The sequence below is a fragment of the Centroberyx affinis genome, unplaced genomic scaffold (assembly GCF_046629955.1).
Source record: "Centroberyx affinis isolate AG114_WGS23_722 - 3 ecotype Tasmania unplaced genomic scaffold, CSIRO-AGI_Caff_v1 ptg007973l_1, whole genome shotgun sequence".
NCBI lineage: Eukaryota > Metazoa > Chordata > Actinopteri > Beryciformes > Berycidae > Centroberyx > Centroberyx affinis.
Window position 1 is genome coordinate 173,659 of NW_027283997.1, and position 20,208 is coordinate 193,866.

General features: G+C 43.5%; 1 protein-coding gene across 1 annotated transcript; it reads left to right on the plus strand.

Annotated features, from left to right (window-relative positions):
• On the plus strand, positions 1 to 19,733 carry LOC139639954 (SITS-binding protein). Its single transcript, XM_071514123.1, has 10 exons — positions 1 to 471; positions 2,426 to 2,597; positions 10,859 to 11,066; positions 11,270 to 11,420; positions 14,077 to 14,274; positions 14,681 to 14,949; positions 15,852 to 15,988; positions 16,863 to 16,984; positions 19,223 to 19,402; positions 19,560 to 19,733. Exons 1-10 carry the CDS (start codon positions 1 to 3, stop codon positions 19,731 to 19,733), a joined length of 2,082 nt encoding a protein of 693 aa, XP_071370224.1.
• The last annotated feature ends 475 nt before the right edge of the window (positions 19,734 to 20,208 follow it).

A 20,208-nucleotide genomic window follows, 5' to 3' on the forward strand; every position in this document is an offset into this window, starting at 1 on the left:
ATGCCCCACGCTCGAAATAGGAACCCTAGCCCCATCCCAGAGGTAACATGGGACACGGGATTGAAGGAGATGAACGAAACCTGGAAGGGAGCTATAGCCTGTCTCGGGGTGGCCGTCTTCTTTGTAATGACCATCGGGATCATATACTGGCAAGTGGTGGACCAGCCCAACAAGAACTGGATCCTCAGGGGGACTTTTAGCGGACTGATCTGGGAGAGAAGGACCCACTCGCTGGTCATACAGACCCTGGCGGAGGACAAGACCTATGTGGAGATAGACGTCGGGAATGTGGGGAACCCCGACATTGAGGTTCCCTTCGTGAGGAACCTGTGCTGGCTGAATAAGACCGAGTTCTGCTATACGTGGGACTCGGTGGCCGAGGTGAAGATCTCGCTGGAAGTGAATGAGGAGACGGAGACGGAGTGCTACAGCATGACCTGGGCGCCGGTGCACTGTCATGTGGAGCTGAAGGTACGGCTTCTCTGTCTCCATCTGGCCACACGGCACTTAAAAAGAGTCACCGTGAATATGCGCTATTTCTGCTGAATGGAAATGCAGCGCAAAATTAGGCCCGCAACCAATTTTTTGCACATGCTCATGCTTGGAACATTCAGGCTAATGCGCGTGCCATTTATTCAGTGTTAAGCGGCATGTTGCTCATTGTGCTTGAATTGTTGCAATATGCACACTGCAAAAATATCAATCTTAACGAATCATTTTATCTAGTAGAGTCTTAAAAACTTCAAACAAGTGGCCAATCTGCCAAGGGTGAGATCATTTCACTTGCTTGCCAATGTAACGCAATTTGTTTCAAGACATTTCTTGGATCAAGTGTCATTTTCTTCTAGGAGAGTGAACTGACTTCATCTGCCTTGTTTCAAGATACTGACACCTGTTTCGAGAAAAATCCTGAAACACGAGAAACTGCATTGGAAACGAGTGGAATTAACTTTTCCCACTGGAAATGATTTTCACTTGTTTTAACAAAAAAGATAACTGACTTGCAAAGATGGACTTTCCCCCCCCCCCCCACAATGTGTAGGCTTAATTTAATGTTTCCCCCTTAAATACATTTGCACCCAGCCTAATATTTAGCTCTGGTGGGAATTCTTGTAATGGCTTCATTTTGTTTGGATTTGCTGATTTGAGATGTTTTACATTTCTGAAATTATCTTACTGGGAGCCTAATTAAATTTTCTAAATATCACGCACTCGTTGCACTATCTGTAGACGCGTCATGAGTCATCTGAGTTAAAATGATGTTACAGACAATAATAGAGTTTGCGTGATTTTGCCAAACAGCACTTTCCCTTTTTCAGCCCTCGCTCCAAGCGCACACGGCTGTACTGAAGATATCTATTTCATCTCAAATCTGCCTCGTCATCGTATTTGTGTTTTTGTACATGCACAGTACTTACTGTACTTTCCCCCCAGCTTAATTATCGAAGGCACTGAACTATTCGGATGTTTTTTCAAAGGTTAATCTGTCCCCACTGGAACATTCCTCGGCATAACTCCCCGTCATGTGGCACGACTGGTCACAGAAAATCTTTCCAGCCTAAAGTCGCATTTATTTCTAATTTCCAAAATCCTGCCCAGCGCCTCTCAGGTGACTACTTGGCACCTGCTTTAAAACTCTTTCACGGGGCCCAGGCTTGCTGACATGAATTAAATGATCGTTGGCTAGACTTTGCGCAATTATCCCCTGTGCGTAAAGACGCTCTGGGAAAGAAAAGCTCCCCCTTGGAAATAGCCAGTGTCATTTAATCCTTCATGCGTGCGGTGCTTTCTCAATGCAATAGTCATTACCCATCACTCGATGCACTATTCTGCACCAAAGTAACAATAACTTGCACTGAATATCAACGTTTATATTTATACATATTCCTTAGTATTCTAAAATATCAAGAACATAATTTGATAGCATTGGAATATATTACCTCTATCAAATAAATCATGGCCAAATCTCACCAATACTTCAATTAAATTTACATTTGCCATTGTCACTTATGTGTGCTTTGATTATTAGGATGCTCTTGCAGAGTTTTCAGATGGTTTCTGTGTGTGTGTGTGTGTGTGTGTGTGTGTGTGTGTGTTTAGTTATGTAGGTATGTGGCAGGAAAGAAAAAAGATAAAAAAAGATAAAATATACATTTTCCTCTGTCCTCCATTGTCTAATACAGCTCACCACCATCTAAACTCTGCCACTCTACCACTCCAATTTTGTAAATTTCCTCTTCTACAGTATCTCCACCTCCCCAGTCAAGTCTCCCCACACCTATTTCTGTTTCATTGCATGTTTTTGCTGTTTATTTGTGTGTTTGTCTCTCTCTTTCTTTCTTTTGGTCACTTTCTCTCTCTCACTGTTTCTCTTTTTGTTTGTGACTGTATGTGTGTGTGTGCGTCCATGTGTGTATCTTCTCAGGACTGCTTCTCCATGGCCAACGTGTCGTGGTACGGCGGGGCCAGTGTCCGGGGCCAGAGCTGGCCCATCAACGACCAGAACGCCACCATGCAGCCCTTCATCGTCAGCGATCTGAAGGACAACCCCTCCGGCTTCGGCTCCGCTCTTGAACGCTACTTCCTGGGCTCGTCAGGTAAGAGGTCATCGCCATGGTGATTTAGGAAATCCAGAATACAATAGTGCTTTTATTTATTATTATTTATTTATATTATTTGTTTGTTTTTTGTGTGTATTCGTCATTTATGTCAGTTTGAGATTACTTAGAGATTATCGCCTAAGCAAAAGGCGTCTCACTGAGTCACAGTCATAGTCCACGTCTATAACAAGGAAGGCATGTTTAAATCTTTAAACTGATACAGGGTCAGCTGTTCCTCCACAGCTCCCAGTGGTGCAGGGTTTGCACTGCGGCTAGGGAAATCTGATCCCGCATCAGCGGGTATATGCCGTGCGGCGTGAGTCACTCTGGGGCAGCGAGGGAAGCCCTGTGGATGTTGTTGTGTTTACTTATCCGACTCATGCGCGTGTTTGTTTGTGTTCGAGAGAAGAAAAGTCATCCCGCCGCCTCTAGAACCGCCGTCTCCAAAACACCACCACTGGATGGGACAGCTGGCCCGCAAATAGAGTGTAACACAATACAGTCTGCGGTCTCCCAGCATATTAATTGAGAGATTAGACTACAAAGGGAAGCAAACCACCTTTTGCATCTTAAATTAACTCTTAGGGATACCGGGGTAATTGCCTTTTGTTTCTATTAAAAGGGCAGGTTGGATGAGGGCCGTGCTGACTCTAATAACTCGGCAGGTTATTTTGGGGGTGTTGGATTTTATCCTGGGGGCAGAGGGGGGAGGCAGGGATGCCACGCTAAAGGACCACTGGCGGATGTGAATGGGTAATGTGACTGATGAAGAACGTCTGGTGTGTCTGTGTGTCTGTGTCTACGGGTGGGTGTGTGTGTACAGGTGTGGATGTGTGTGATAGTGGGTATTATATTAACCCCGGGGACTTTGGGCTACCAAGCTGGCAGTGTGTGTGCATTTGCTTACTGAGCCGTGTTCCAACCTATAGCCAGCCACAAACACAAACACACTGCAAAATCCCAATGTACGTGCACATTTTGACATGTGCGCTGTAGGTGTGTGTGTGTTTGTCCGTCAACGTGTTAAAGAAAGCCTGTGTGTGTGTGTGTGCATGTGTGTGAACTGAGTAGCTAAAAGGTTAAAGTGCTAAGCTGTGTCCCAGACAGCTGTATGACTCTAGATCAGAGTGGAGGGCATGACATCAACTAAAGGCCATAATTATCATGTGATACAAACAATCATCTATTATGACTTCACTGATTGTTAGCAGGGTTCTGTGTTCCAGCAGCCTCACGCACACACACACACTCATGCCTGCTGACAGAAACAAAAGCATGCACGGCCACACACACACACACACACACACACACATGCTGAGGTCTTATGTAACACAGTGGCGGGCTTAACTAGGGGAGTCGCATGACTTAAATCCCTTTTCCACCTTGTGAGAGGACAGCAGTAATTATCGGGACCCTGTAACCCTTTGTTTCTCCGTTTAGCTTTGCAGAGACGGGGAAAAAAAAACGCAACGAGATGAGATCCTGATGAGAACAACTGTTTGAATGTTGCCAAGTAACCACTCACAGACACATACTGTACATAACCCCAAACATAGCAAACTGATGCCCAGCAATGACAACAATGCCTATTGCCTATTGGAGCATTAAAGGTATATTTGACATGATGTCTTGTTTTAAAGTTCAAGGATTTCTTTTTGTTGGCCCTTGGATCGGTGTAATGTGCATATTTGTAGAGAATCAGTTATTCTTCAGAGTTGAAAAGGCAGCACTGAAAAATGTACTTAGCTACATTCCTAATTAGGAACAAAAGAAGTTATTCACCATGAGTGATTTTGATGAGGTTGGATAGGGCGCTGAAGGTAGCTGTGCACTGTCTGATTCTTCCTTTTTTATAAATTAAGGTGAAGAGAGTTCATGAGTTAAGATTACACAGACCTAACAGTGTGTGTCATGTGCCACATTTGGCTGTGGCAAGAAAATGCCAAATGTTTTTTAACTTTTCACTTCACTCTACTCGCTCCTGCAAAGTCAACAGTAAGTGGGTCAGTTAGGGGGAAAAGATTTCAGTCAGAGAACATGGAAACATCAACAGGGATCCATCAGATCCTTCCCTTCCTGTCCTGTCCCGTCCCGTAGAGCACAACCTGAAACTGACATGAGTGCAGCTAATTGTTTTTGCCCCCTTTGCTGTCCAACAATGAAATCCTGTTGATGTCTGTGTGTGTAACTGAGACCCTCCATACCCAGAGTAAATCCCAGGAACCTGATGAAACTATCTATACCACAATATTAAGGTCACGTTTCACGACCAGAGATTAAGATGTGCAAGGTGTTGCGTAAAAGATGCATGGTGACGATCACCACTGAACGCTCTATTTTAGTATAAGATTAGGCTTTATAGCCATATGAGAAACTTGACTGTAAACCATTGACCTCTGACTGTAATAGTTATTCTTGTTGCACATTTGAAGCATTGTCAGCACATGGGCCTTGTCTTCACTGACTCTAGTTAGTCCAAAGTTCCCATTATAAATGCAACAGGGAATATGAGAATATGTGTGTGACATTACCAACCTAAGAGGACTCCTGGGGGTTGTTAGAGAGCGAGAGAGAGAGAGAGAGAGAGAGAGAGAGAGAGACATAGGGAGGGAGACTACATAATTGTTTGTATTAAACAGTGGGACAGAAGAGAGAGCAAAAGCAAGAGACTGAGTAGCAAAGTAAAGAAGAGGTAGAAAAGTACAGCAAAGACGCAGCAGAGAAGATATGCAGCAGTGCGCTAGAGTGACATTTGAGAGTGGTGCCAACTGGAGGAACTTGTCATAGTCCCACCTGTCTTTAACCATACAAAAACAACTGGGCTACTAAGAACAGATTAGATATCGCTGAGACCACATCCTGCATTGAGAAAAATAAGACGGGAACCTCAGGCAGGAATTGTCCTAACGCACCGGGGGCTTAATCCTACATTGACACTACCTGAGATCCTGAAGATACATTTTACATGGGGCTGCAATGACCAATAAGTAAGCAGAATTAGTGTTGGGTAAACTGTAGGTGGCTGTCAGACACTGACAGATACTTATACCATGGAACTAAATTGGTAAATTGGGAAGGAGAAATCAAACTAAAAGGAAAGGCTATTGGTTTGATAGAATACTGCAGTGCAAAGTTCCATTGTCAATTATTTACAGGGATTCTATCTAGTTCTGAAATCATAAATGAAAAGAACTGAATCCATGACACATCAAAAGGTTCAGTTTTATAAATCACAAAGGCAGTATCATCATTGCCCATGTGTCCATTGTGTGCCAGCATTGTTAGAATAGGATATTCCAGCAAATATAGATATTTAAATAAATAAATGTAGATTTGTATTTTTTTTTTTTTCTGTGTACGTAAAGCATCTATTTCTGTTTTTATCTGTTATGTTGCTCACAAAACATAGCTGTAATCTATTTGTTGTTTTATTTGTTTTATTTCACCACTTCAAAGATTTTCTTTTTTTACATCCTTTGCATTGAAATATTTGGCAGTTCATTTGATCTGTCAGGCTATTTTATTCAATTCTGGCGCATATATTTGTTTACCTATTTTCCTATTTTATGATGCTCTTGTTTAGTATTTTTCTTCTGTTATAGTTAATGAGGTCTGCCAATCAAACAGCATTGGGTGGACCAACTGGAGCAATCGATTATAGATCACAAAACCGTTATGGCAGCTTGGTGAAAACTTGTCTTTTTCCTTGTACAGTGTCCCTGTTGGCTGATTGAAAACACAGCTGCAGGCTTGTGCAGTCGAACCCTCAACAAGCAGGATGATTAGCCAATGACATGTCAGAGCCTGCGGTCAGATCCACCTCGCAGTTTAGCCACGCCCATCTCATTATGATATTGCAATAGAATAGGAAGTAGAAGGAAAGTACTAAATGGGAGAAACAGAAATAAGAAAATAGATATATGAATGTGGGCCATGACTGAATAAAATAACAGACACATAAGTAGTTTCAGTGCAAAGGATAAAAAATAAGAAATATTAGTATGAATTAAAATAAATAAAACAGTCATTTAAAGATGTGATTTGTGAGACAATTAATAAATACAGCAGTAATAACTTATTTAAGTACAGAGAAAAATGTCATTTATTTGTACCCATTTAATGATCCTCTCCACACAAATATGAATCCATTTATTTAAATATCTATATTTCATGCCTGATCATCCTCTTTGAGATGCTGGCACACAATGGGCACCATATTGCCAGCTATTTTACCCTGAAATATAATTAATCTTTTTTCCATTGTCTCATCTTTTCTCTCAGGTACAAGCATATTTCGTAGCCAAAAGGCCTATTTCTTCAAATGTCCTCATGCAGATACGCCTAAATAAGACAGATAACTTGGCTCTCCTCAAAGTTTCCCCAACTCATCATTACAAATAAGGGCTTGGAAAGATCCCGTCCTCCGTTGTTTTCACAGCAGGCTGTTGTAATAAGTGATAGCGTGATAGCTGTTCCTTTGAGATCACCTAGCTCTCTTGCAGTCAGTCTGGATCCAATAAAAGTAATTTATTTGCTTTGCGGTTGATATCTGGTCTCTAGGTTTTTTCCATGCTGGCTTTTATGGAGTTAGCACCAAAGATTAGCGAAAGAAATTAATTCTACAAGACACATTGGACCTGACAGCAACTCCTTGAGACATGTAGACCCCCTCCTGCACACACACACACACACACACGCGCGCGCACACACACACACACATACACACACACACTAACTCTCTCATCTCCCCATCTCTCACTGTCTTTCTTAATCTTTCACTTCAGTATAATTTTTCTCTCCTTTGTGTTCACTATCTCCTGCCCCTCTTTCTTTATTTTTCTCACAACTCAATCTTTCCGTCTGGAGCCCAAAGGAAAGATACTTTGCTGCTCTTGCTCATTTGTTGTTTGGCCTGTTGGTGGGAACCGGCCAAGCACAACAGACAGATAGGGATAACAGTTATTTAACTGTTGCGGTTTTTGATACTCTCAGATTTTCTCTTTCAGATAATCTTGTATTACATCAAAGGCTGCTTAGCCTAAGAATGACTTAATTACCTTATTCTAGTTGCTTAGTATGATGGCCTCTTGTCTGATCCATTGATGGAAGGACGCTGTTATACATTTGTGATGTCAAGTTACATCATATGACAGCAAGGAGTGTCTCATGCTTGAAACACTAAAATCCTAACTCAGCTGATAGTTATGATCAACTGAGTGATGACGGGAATAGAGCAAAAGTGCAGTGAAGGTTCTTCAGAATTTCAGTAAGTGGGATTGGAAATTTACTACTATGGCATGATCCCAGTTTTTGTGGCCATCAATTTCTTGAGGTTGGGCACAGAAACTAAGTTTCCATTGTTAAGGAAATACATGCCTGAACACACTCACATGCACGTCCGCACGCACACACACACATTCGGGGGTTTGAATGCACATTTTTATAACCCCGGTCAGGTCTGTAAGTGTGTGCAGGTGTCATAAATAACAGTATAAATATGACAGGTAAAAGAGTGCAGCCCATCTGGTCCACAGCAGCGCTTTCCCCCGGTCCAGCCATTCACCGAGGCCTGGACGCCACATTAAAACCTTCCTGACCCCTCTGATGGTGCAGGGGGTCACCTCCGCTGCCACCCCCAAACCCTCAGCCCAGACTGAGGGAGAGGAAGTCCAGAACCTTTATGGTCCTATAAGTCCTGCTTTGTTTTTCTTGGATGTCTACGGTATCCCATTAAAGAAAGTGTGTGTGTGTGTGTGTGTGTGTGTGTGTGTGTGTGTGAAGGCTTGAGGCAGTCCAAGGCGGTTTGATTTGTGTGTTAGCTCAACGGCCGTAAAATCGAGGCATGTGTGTGTCGTATCATTCACGTCTGCCCGGTAAACTTCATTCATTCTTACCTCTGCCGTATCTGCTGCTTTGAAGGCGAGCGGATGCAGTCAGTCAAGCGTTCAATTTTTCTCTTTAAGAGCTAGTGGAAAATATTCCAGGGAAGCTTGGAGTGTTTAAGGAATTGTTCTAAAAATAGGGGGCCCCCCTCGCTTCCCCTTTAACTCCTGGGCACCCCTACCTTAGCTGTAACTCAAGGCCTAAAACTCGCTTCACTTTCTTTAAATAACAGTTATTGATTCCCGCTCCTGTCTGTTACATGCATCTGGGGGTACTGATCAGGCAAAGATGTGGGTCTGTGTAGAGCATGGCACTAACACTGCCAGGGTGCGAAGTTCAATTCCCACTGGGGCCCACCCATACTAGATATGCATCTCAACACAGTAAGGTACTGTAGAATATATACAAATTTGCGTGTTGTTGAGTCAAAGATGGACTAAAAGTATAGTCATTTTTAACCTGGTCGTCCTATTCCTCGATGCCAGTTATGCCCCAAAAAAAGATAATATGACTCAAGAAGTCGGGGTTGCAAAACGAAACTCCACTTTCCACTTCCCTCATGCACTTTGGTAAAACACACTGTTTGCAGCCTGCTGTATCTGCACATCATTCTACAAGGCCGGCCGGTGTCTGGTGTACGCCGGTCGCCTCTATTTCCACTGCCTGCATTCCACTTCCATCCTTCCATAAAGCTATAACATTTTCTCCACTGCCCCAGTTTTAACTCCTGAGTGTATATGCACAGTACTGACATGCATAGACAGTTTCATAGAACCTTTACTTGAATACGTATTCACTTTAGCCATTCGCTTCCTCGCAGTTCAAATCTAGCAGTGTCTTTGCAAGCGAAAAGCTACATTTCACTGCCGCTTATGAATTTGTAATAAACAGTTGTGTGGTGACCTAATACCTTGGGAGAGGCAGGCGAGGTGTTACCAGTATCTCTTTGACATTATCCTTTGCGAACACATGGGAATTATCTTGCTGGTTGAAGCCTCTTCGCTAGGCAGTACTTGTAGACTGATCTCTGAAACTATTAATCTGATTATAAACTGGTACATCAGTATCCTCAGCGCTCTGGCCTGGTCCTGGTCCTTGCTTGCATAAGAACAGTAAGCCCATTGAAATAAGAGAGGCTGGTTGAAGTGAGCCAAGCTCTCAGCCTGGGCTCTCAGACTGTCTGCCTGCTTTGGACAGAGATCTTATACCTAAACTGAGCTAAACTTCTGTGATCAGCTCTCCTTCTCCAAATTCCCCGTTATTTGGAGCTGATTATGCAAAACGGGGTTGAGTCCGGGCCGCCGTCTGGGTCGAACGCTCGGTTCGATACAGGCCGGGCTCTGACCTGACGCGGATCGGAAGAGAGAGAGCGGTAGTGAATCTTGGCCGGAGGGGAAGGAGAAGGTGGGAGTCAGGAGGGGTGAGAAGTGGCGAGGGTGGGGGGGTGGGGGTAACCTGAGAGGCGGGAGGCATTCCTTGCAGGGCAGCTACATCTGCGGACACAATTATCTGCTTCACATAATCTCATCATTTCACATGGTCCCAGAAAGGCTGTAAATACATAAATGCAGGATATTGCGGAGAGAGAATGAATGACCAGAGATTTTAGGAAAGTTTTTGGGTTGAGGGTATTCAATCAAATATATTGAACACTGGTTCTTCTTCTTAGTTTTGTTCCCCCTTCTCATTTTGTCACAAAGAGAGAATGACAGATAAGATGTCACTGCTGATGATTGTTTTAATGTTTTGAAACGTCCTGGAGCAAAAACAGTCTGGAAGAAAAAATAAAAAATGAGAATGGATGTTCATCTTCATGACCACTGTCACTCACAATATATATCCAGGCATTTCCAGCAGGCCATCTAAACCAATCTGTCATGGGTGTGTAGTGCGCTTACTCGCAGATACCAACAGTCCCAGGGTAAACTCATCCAACCACATACTGCTATATGTCATTCTAGGGATGCTTTTCTCACATCTGAGTGAAGCAATATCAGCTGACACAGCCTACACTCTACCTCCCACAACACTCCATCCCTCACACCCATCCCGGTCTCAATAACACCCTCGCACTATGTCACATCAGTGGAATCTGTGATGGGCTATCTCAGTGACCCCACAGTTTTGTATGTTTATTTCTTTTATATATATATCAAGGCCCGTCTCTTATTTGAGGGACAAACAATTTAAGCATTTACAATATTGTTTCAGTGTGGTTCAAGCATTTTGCAGAGATCTTATTCTACTGTGCTAGACAGGCTACGACTTTATATTATCTATCTGATGCTTTGAAGCAGGGTTTATAACTTTAAGAGAAGCACGATGGTAATGAATTAATGTCCCCCACCCTCTCCTCCCTACTTCTTCCCATGTAGGTGTTGCAGTGCTGGTGTCCCCTGATATCCCCCTGCAGCTGGGGGTGGAGAGCGGACAGCAGTTCTGCCTGCAGTCTCTTCCCAGTATGGAGCGTGTCCCACTACAGTACACTGTGTGTGTGGCGCGCAACGTGAAAGCCGCTCACCAGGAAGCAGTGCAGCAGCTCTCCCAGCACAGCAGGGAGCTGCCCAACATGAAAACACTGTGGTTAGTTGATTTTCCTTGCCTCTTATCCAAGGATATCACAACAACTATAAGTCAACAGACAGACACTGGTGATCTTGTGGTGTATCTGTAGGTCAGCTGAGCACTGACTAAAACATAATAGGTATTTAGGGAATCAGAAGCTAAAATCTGTCAGGTGCCGCAGCAGAGCAGCAGGTCCTATCTGATCCTACTGTGTGTCCTAGGCTGCCATTCTGGAAGCTGCTGGCCAGTGTGGATTCAGGGCCGAAGGTGGAGAGGGAGCTGAGGACCTTCTCTAATCGTCTGAGGAGACACCAGCTGGGGGAGGGAGTCATCAGCCTCAACGAACATTCCACCACCCTCCTCTCTGATATGGTAGGTGCCATTCTCTCTGTCGCTCTCCTAAAACCTGTCGCAGACCGGAGTGGTTGGTTGGTAATTGGTTGAGTTAAACCTCAATGGACGGAGCCAAAGAGCCACAGTTTTTCTGACTAAGTAACGTTAACATTTGGCTGGTGAAGCCCAATGAAAAAGACAAGGAGGTAGCTAACAATATGAAGCCTAGCACTGTTGCTTCTAACTGGAAAAATGCAATCTAGTTATCTAGGTTAGCCAGTTAGCCTAGCTGACCTTCCAAATTCAAACTAGCCATACTAGCCTATAGGTATCTAGGTAAGCTAGTTAGCTAACCTGCTAATCTTCCAACATCATAAAAGCCATGGTCATGAATGAATGAAAAAATAAGTCATTTCCATTCATAATTTTAGCTATATTTTGAGAACAGAGTTCCTTCTTTGCCATTCAAGTTTGCCAGCTTTTGTTCTGCACATTGAAGTTTAACTCAACCAATGAGAGTATTTCTGCCTCCAGAGCAGCGCAGACTCCAAGAAATGTTTGTAGAACTAAAGCTCCAATCTGCAAACTTATAACTGTCCCACTTTCTATTATCGCTTTGTAATCTAGCTACAAGGTCAAGAACATTCACTACAGTATCTACAGCACAGTACTACTGTACCTAGCAGTACGATACCTCCCTGCTGGAAATGTTCTGTTTTATCTGCCTTTCTGTCCATGCTTTGCATTGGCGCCTTGTAGCTGTAAACTCTCACATGAGGGTTCATTGGTCAGGGGCTCAGTCCTGGTCAGGGACAGAGATGAAAGGGTTTGCTTAAGTGGATCTCCAGAGCGCTGGAGGAGGGCGGGGTATGAAGGAGGGAGGACAGGTTCACGGAATTGCCACCCTGTTAAAAAATGTGTTTCCCAGAGGCAAAAAAATGGATTTGAATTATATGTCAGAATTTGAACTACTTAAGTGTTTTTGATTTGCCTTGCCAGATGCAATATGCAGCCTCAAAACTGTATACACCAGTTACAAAATAGATAAATCAAGCTCATCTCATGTTTTTTAAGTATTCTAAATTTATTTGACTATGATTTGGTCCATGTCTGGTGTCATTCCAGCTCAAAATTGAATTATTACCATGATCAAACTATTCTGATACAAGACGGCGAGTGACTCTCTTCTATCCTTTGATATCCTCTTGCTTTCTAGGATTGTTTCTACTTTATATAATTACTCTCCTTCAATGTTATTGGGAACTCCCTGGAACGAAGACCAGTCATATGATATTTCTTGATCGCTGTCAAATGGATCTAAGTCAATACCTGGTGATATTCCATTGCAAAACAAACATGGCTGAGAGAAGGAAAAGCAAAGACTCCTCCCTCACAGATCCCATGGTTGCTATTAGTGAGGCAGCAATGGGATGGCGAAGTATAGGGTGTGATGGGACTCAAGGGGCACTCAGCCAAGACTAACTAGTGCAGGTGATCCTGATGCTGTGATCTGCCCTGGTACATACGATAGGAGTACATACTCTCATTCTACATACTCTCTCCATCAGAGTATTTCAGTTTAGGCCTCTCAGTACTCACATGCACCACTTATGTTCCCATGACCAGTTCAGAAGGTGTGAAAAGACAGAGAAAGAGAGAGAGAGGGGTACAACATATGCCATTTGTTAAACAAGAATTTTCCTTACCCAGAATTTGAAGTCTTCTGGTAGATCAAAGATATTAAACACCAGTTTTGTTGGCTCCGCATCGTTCAATCCCCTGCGCTAATTGCTGTAAGGAATAAGCCAAGCATACGGTGCCGCATGGAAACTTATGGAACTTGAAGTTGTCCATGAAGTGTGTGGCACTGCGTGAAGTGTGAATGGCAACAATGATCCTCTGTAAAAGCCATGCTTCTCTCTCATTCTAGTTTTACAAGTATTCATAAATTATCAGTCACGCTATGAACTTTCTTTTCTAGTTTCCATATTAGTTTTCAGCAACATAGTCATGATTTAGAACAAGCTGGTGTGGGGAAACTTGGGTTATAAATAGGTTTGGCAGGTTTCTAACCTTATTACTGAGATACTGCATAATGCAGTGTATTGGCAAACCAAACATAAAAAATAAAATAGGAAGGGTCTGACCACTAACATTGTTATGTGTCAGTTTCTCTATTCTATTTGTGTGGTTATTTATGTGCATATGCAAAAGTCAGAATCAAATTTAAAAAGAGGAATAGGATCAAATGCTTAGGTCTATAATCGAACATGTTAAAATGTTAACAGTGTCTTGTCAGAAAAATGTTTCTTAGAAATTGCGTAATGTGTGCTAGTCTACCCCTTCTTCCCACCGTGTGTTCACCTCCTGGGGTCAACCTTTGTGTTCATAAGAGGTTTTGTTCCACAGTTATGTAATCTGAACTTTCTGTTCGTCCTTAACATGTGAATACCAAGGGATTATGATATATGTTAAATGGTCTTGACAGGGCAGATTGTCAGGCTGCATGTTTGCATGGCCTTGAATCAGTGTGTAGAATACTAGGCTATTTTATGCCAGTTGATGGCTTACTGTATGAACATTTGGATAGTTAAAATAATTTAATAGTTTAAATACTTTTAAATACTTTATGAATAATTATTGTAGTGATTATCTTTAAATGATGTTTCACCCATTCTTTTCTCTCTCTCTGCAGGACCATGACTACCTCAACAGCAGGAAAAAGGGGACGTCCAAGAGACAGACCAGGGACCTCCCGCTTGTCAAGCTTCTTAACATTTCCATCACCCTGTCCCCTTTCCTGGGCGTGGACACCACGCAGTTCCACACCTCCCTCATGGATGGCACCGAGGCCTACTGGCTCAGCCTCCCCTCGGCCCCTCAGGGACACCTGGTGAGACTCTGCACCCTAGTGAGTGGGGAACATTCCCTACATAGTACTAAACCCCACTTCTTCTTCGTTGTGATTGGTCGGCTCACAGAGAACGCATTCCACGTCATGTACGGTCCCCTAAAAGCACTTCGCTCTGCCTAAAAAGAAACCAGACACAGCGCTTTTTCCAAAGTGGGCACTTTCCATCCGCCTTGCAGCCACTCTCCATTCACTTTAATGTAAAAAAAGCAGTGGCAGTTTGAAAAAAAGCAGAAAAGTGTGAATATGGCCTAATCTGTGAAATGTATCAATGCAATTGTGAGCAGAGGCAGAAATAATGTATTGACTACATCCTATGGTTGAGAATCACTGGATGCCAATAGTGCAAAATGAACTCCACTCACTCACCTCCTTGTCTCTGCCTCAGATCCCTGTGCTGAGTCAGTGGCGGGGGAGGTTCTGTGTAAAGCTGAACATCACCAACCCAGGAGCGGCGGGCTGGTTCCTGGACAGAGTGGGGTCCTTACAGGCCCATTTGGGCATGGAGTACGTACTGCTGGAGGGGGGAGAGGGGAATGTGTTTGAGGAGCAGGCCCTGCGGCCGCCACAGGCTCTGGGTGGAGACCAGTACATCAGCCTGCTGGCAGACCTGGCCACCAGGATAGGAGACTCCACCATCATGACAGCAGGGACACGGTAAGACTCAGAACAAGCACCTCATCTCTGTTCTACAAGGGAACAAATCAGTCTGGTTTACTTTGTAGACTGGGATCTTCTTGCTCCACCAGTCTGCTTTTCTATTTAAAGGACAGTTGCAGCATGATTTGAGTTTTTGCTCATTTTTTACATTTTCCACCCCTGTAATGTTAATGCGTTTTTACATGCAGGCGCCACTATTGAAGATATTTTAAATCCGTTTCGTCACACATCTTGGGCCATTCATTCCCATTCAATTCCAAACGGCATAGAAACCGAATAATTTAAATTCAGTTGGTAAAGGTAATAATCCATCAATGTGAATGAGAAGCCGACAATCGCATTTTGCAAAGTATAAACTTTTACATTTTGAAAGAAGTTCCAGTGACTGTTTCATATTAATGCACATATATTTGGGAAAAGAATGCACGCATTACTATGATGCTTCCCTGACTTCCATGTTTTCCTCTCCAAAATAAAACTTTCAACGAATAGCTAACGTTCTCTGTGCTTATGTTAGGACCTGCCTTCTGTCAATCACAACCCAGTCAAGCCAACAGACAAACCAAAGGAAGACGCTTCCACTAGCTATAGTCTGTGAAATTAAACGGAAAATAAAGCTTGATTTTACACAAAGCATAAAATTGCCACCCTCTGGGAGTACGAGTACAATTACAATTACAATTTCCCATTTGGCAGACACTTTATCCAAAGCGACATACATATGAGAGTACCTTGTGATATTTAGACAGTGTTTATTTCAACAAGGGGAAAATAGCAAATATATCAAAATGATAAACGCACTGGAAAATTATCTACAGTAAGGGAATGCAGGAAATGAGCAAAAACTCCAGTCACTCTGGAACTGTCCTTAAAGGTTTTTTCTTGTTGCGTCCCACCAGGTCGAGCCACAAGCCCCTGTTTGTGAGGATGACCCCCCTGCAGTCCGACTGGAGCCCTATGGGCCTGAAGGGCATCATTCCCTCCCTGCTGCACCACACTCTGCTGGGATACAACTTCCTCATTCCTGATGCAGTAGGTAATACCACGGCCTATGGATCCCTTTCTCTCCATTACTATAAACAATTACTGTACTGTACTGTTGATGGGCACAGACGCTTGGTCAATCAATATGAAAAATCATCACACACTGCTATGCCCTTAAAATAACTTTCATACTATACAGAGATTCACAAATCACTTTTACACTGGTATTATTAAGTACATTCATATTCTGCATTTAGACAGTCGTGGAAATTAAAAAGAGCAGAACTGAAATTTCAAACAAACTCAAACTTCAAACAAACTTCAAAATTTCAAAAAGCAGATAGTTGGGGATCAGAGCTACTATTTAAAGCAGCATTCATCATTTTCACCTTCAATTTTCTGGTCAGAGAGGTGAAGCATCCTCAGGCTTTGGCACAAACTCCTGTAATATTCCACATTCCTGTGATGGCGGACCACAGCCAGTCAAGTATTTACTTTGATGTAGAGAAAACAGAGAGCTGTCAGTATCGCAGACGGAATGGATGGCCTGATCAAATCACAGACTAATATGATACATTATAGACTACTGGTTTTACACCCATATACCCTATCCTTCAGCCATTGTGGATAGGTGTGAGACAAGGGGCGCTCCGTCAGGCAACTAAATGAATGAATACCTCCTGGATAGTAATTTCCTTTTTTATTTTACCACTCATTTGAAAGGGTTTTAGCTTCTTGCCTTCATTATGTCATTTCTGATGCTACAAATTCTGTCTTCTGCAAAACCTATTTTACAAGTACCTTGCAACTGTATCATTTTCTTATGTCACTCTTTCCCTCCAAAATTCTCTTCTGTAAATGTATTTAATCTTCTCTCCCTCTCCCTCCCTCTCTCTCTCTCCCTCTCTCTCCCTGTCTCTCTACAGGCGGCTCTCTGTCTGGAGACCTGGTGACAGATGAGGAGTTGTTTATCCGCTGGCTGGAGATCGTAGCCTTTCTCCCCGTCATCAGCTTCCACACGCCGCCCTGGGTCTGCGGAGAGGAACGGGTATGCAAGTCGTACAGCAGCACCTCACAGAAACTCACAAACACACACACTTAAAACCAGGTCCGAGCATCTCAGGCACCTCACACACCTTCCACTTAAACACAACCATGCCCATATTCATGATAATTAACGTCAGCCTTTATTGATCCCCCTAGGTGAAGTCCTCTAACCACTAGGCCTCTCTGCGTTCTAGCTGTGTAATTCAGATTAGATAGCAACAACATGGTAGTTTCACATTCTTTCACACGCTTGATAATAAGATCTTCACTTGTGAAGATTTACAAGTCCAGCGATGTGTGAATGCTGCCAATTAGATGTTCTACAAGGGAGTGAGAGATTATCCTTCCTTCTCACACAGCGGTCTGAGTTTGAGTGTGTGTGACAAGAGGCAGGAGAGCAAGGGTTTATTGACCCGGCAGCCTCTCCCCCATGGGTCCGTGGGTCAGTGCCAAGACGTTCCCACCGTGTCAGTGAGTTGTGTGTGTTTGTAGAGGGGCACGAAGGCCGCTGTTCAGGCCTTTGCCCCCCCCCTCCCGGGCAGGAGAGCTGGAACCCCCGCCCCCCCGTCCCTCACCGCCGGACATTAGGAATGTACCGTTCACCGCGGAGGCAAGGCAGGAAAACAAGGCCCGCAGTCTCAGAGAGTCCGGTCACAGATATTGATATGTTTTACAATGTGGGACCCGGGCTCAGGTTCCTGCGCAGAAAAAGCACTTGATGTTTCTGGAGAGGGTGAAAGCTGCTCCCCTTCCCCTCCCTCCTCCCTTGCCCTTCCCTTCTTCCCTCAGTAGGAGTGATTGCTCGGCCCCCTCCCGACATCACCTGTGGTTAAGAGTCCATCTGGTCTGAATTATAAGCCCTCCTCGAGATTTATGGCTCACTCTCACTCTCGGCTACGACAACGAGAGCCACTTCGGCAGGAATGATAATGAATTTGAGGACAAGTCTTGGAAAAAGACTTTATTATGGCAATTAAGATTTCCATGTGTAATTGACAAGTGTGACAGGGTGGGGGAGATCGACTGTTTTTTCCAGTTGGAGAAGACTGAGGCAACAGAATATATTGGTTGTGACTTGTGTTGCGTGACAAAGATAAAAATAGGCCTTTTGGACGGCTAGCAATTGACAGCAGCAATGTTTTCCATTTTGGTCTCTTGCATGGCCTTCAACTTATAAACTCAGATGAAGCGAGACTGAGAAGACATTTTAGGGGATAGACTCTGCTGGATTACCCATGATAAATGGCTATGCTGTATGGTCATTGTACAGTAGTTTAAGTGTGGCACCTTTGTTTCCAGTGTGCAAGACTCGAGTCAATCACAGACAGATCACAGCAATGGCCACACTGGAACCAAACAGCAATAAAACCTCAAAACCACACACATGCCTGGCTTCTCAATTAGAGAGAGATCCGCTCACACTCGGGTTGTGATTTCAAACTCATTCCTACAAATGTTCTCAATCCCCACTCATAAAAATACATTTTTTATAGATGCGGTCAAGTTTTGTTTTTGTCATGGGACACTGAAGAGGATGTGACCCTTCCAGGAATGCTGAAGTAGTTTGGCCAGAGGGAGACAGGAGAAAGACTTGGACGGTGTTAAACCACAAAGTCAACAATGAACTGCTCTTTAGTTCTGTCTGTGTGTCTGAGAGCAGCGATGGCATTGCAAATGTCTTTAGCAGACCTTGCTGTCAATATTATTCTTGTCATAAAATTCTTGTAGCAGATGATTTCGTTTAGAAAAGGACTTTTGTCAGATCGTCTCAGTTACTCCCCCGCTCTAGATTTCTTGAAAATAAATGTGATGGGATATCAATAAAAGACATAAATGATTATGAATGAAAACACAGCACATCATTGTACAGTGTACAGAAAGGCAGAGAGATATACCAGATACTAAGATACTTGGCTACTTCATTGGGTAACTTTTGTAATGGCAGGATCCGGCAAGCTATTACTCAATCTTGGATTTGTAGAAAATTGTTTGTTTCAAAAGAGTAAAGGGCAAACACGAAATGAATCATGAAGCCTCACTAGCAGAAGTGTTATACATAGTTACATAGCAGCACATAGTTAAACCTAATTAAAAATTCTACTTTTAATGTACTACCGCTAATGCACGCTTAATGCACTAACTAACTCCCCTCTTCTCACCACAGATCCAAAAACCATCTTCCCATTTCTTCTTGAATTCTTGAATTTACTGTTTTGTTTTTTTTTCCTGTTCTTCGTAGGTGCTAAACCTGACCCGGGCCTACATCGCCCGGCACCAGGATTTTGCGGTCCCCCTGATCGAGAAGTATGCGGAGGAGTGGCAGGCGACGGGATTCCCCATCTACCGGCCGATGTGGTGGCTCAGTCCCAGTGACCCCATGACCTTCACCATCGATGACCAGTTCCTCCTGGGAGACGAGGTGACTCATTGGCTTTCTCGATCGGCGGGGGGTCGAGTTCCCTCTGATATACTCGCCATCTGAAATAGGAATCACCCTCCGCTGCAACTCGACGTACAACCTGCACCCGACATCTGAACTTGTTTTCTAACGGGCCGTGTGTGTATGTTGTTTTCAGGTGCTGGTGGCGCCAGTGGTGGAGAAGGGGGCGGTGCAGCGGGATATTTATCTACCTGACGGGGGCTTCCAGTGGCAGGACAGCCGTAACGCTCAGGTGTTCGACGGGGGGACGCTCCTGCAGGATTACCCCGTGGCCTTGGATGAGGTGGCCGTTTTCTTACGGAGGAGCTGAGGCACGCGGCCGACCCGCCGAGTCACCCGACTCGTCCCGATACTGTTTTCAAAAAATCTTACTCATTTTTTTTGTTTTTCTAAAGATCCGTGCTGTTCTCAACTTGCACTTTTCCACAAAAGACCATTGACCGTGTCTCGAGAGCCCATCTTGAGATTAGATGTAGAGAGATATTTTTTATACTTGCACTTTACAATTCAAAATCATTTGTATTTTTTTCTTTGTGACGTTTTTTTTTTTCTCTTCCTTTTTTTAAAACGTTAATCAGTTTTACCTCTTGGCTGATTTGTTTCCGGACTTTTTTTGATCTGTTCTGCCTTCTTCTTTTTTTTGTATGTAAGTTACGGAGAAATCTGCACGTTTACATACTGCATTTCTACAGTCTTTAAATGTTTAGCTGCTGCTGGCTCTCTTGATAAGGAGGAACAAAGCAAGCCCCTTGTTTGCTTAAAAAAAAAATCTATGAATCTCTCAA

Excerpts from the sequence above, each read along its gene's own strand:
- LOC139639954 (XM_071514123.1), top strand. The coding sequence starts at position 1 with ATGCCCCACGCTCGAAATAGGAACCCTAGCCCCATCCCAGAGGTAACA. Across the intron at positions 14,950-15,851 it reads ATCATGACAGCAGGGACACG|GTCGAGCCACAAGCCCCTGT; the intron begins GTAAGACTCAGA and ends GCGTCCCACCAG. Across the intron at positions 15,989-16,862 it reads CCTCATTCCTGATGCAGTAG|GCGGCTCTCTGTCTGGAGAC; the intron begins GTAATACCACGG and ends GTCTCTCTACAG.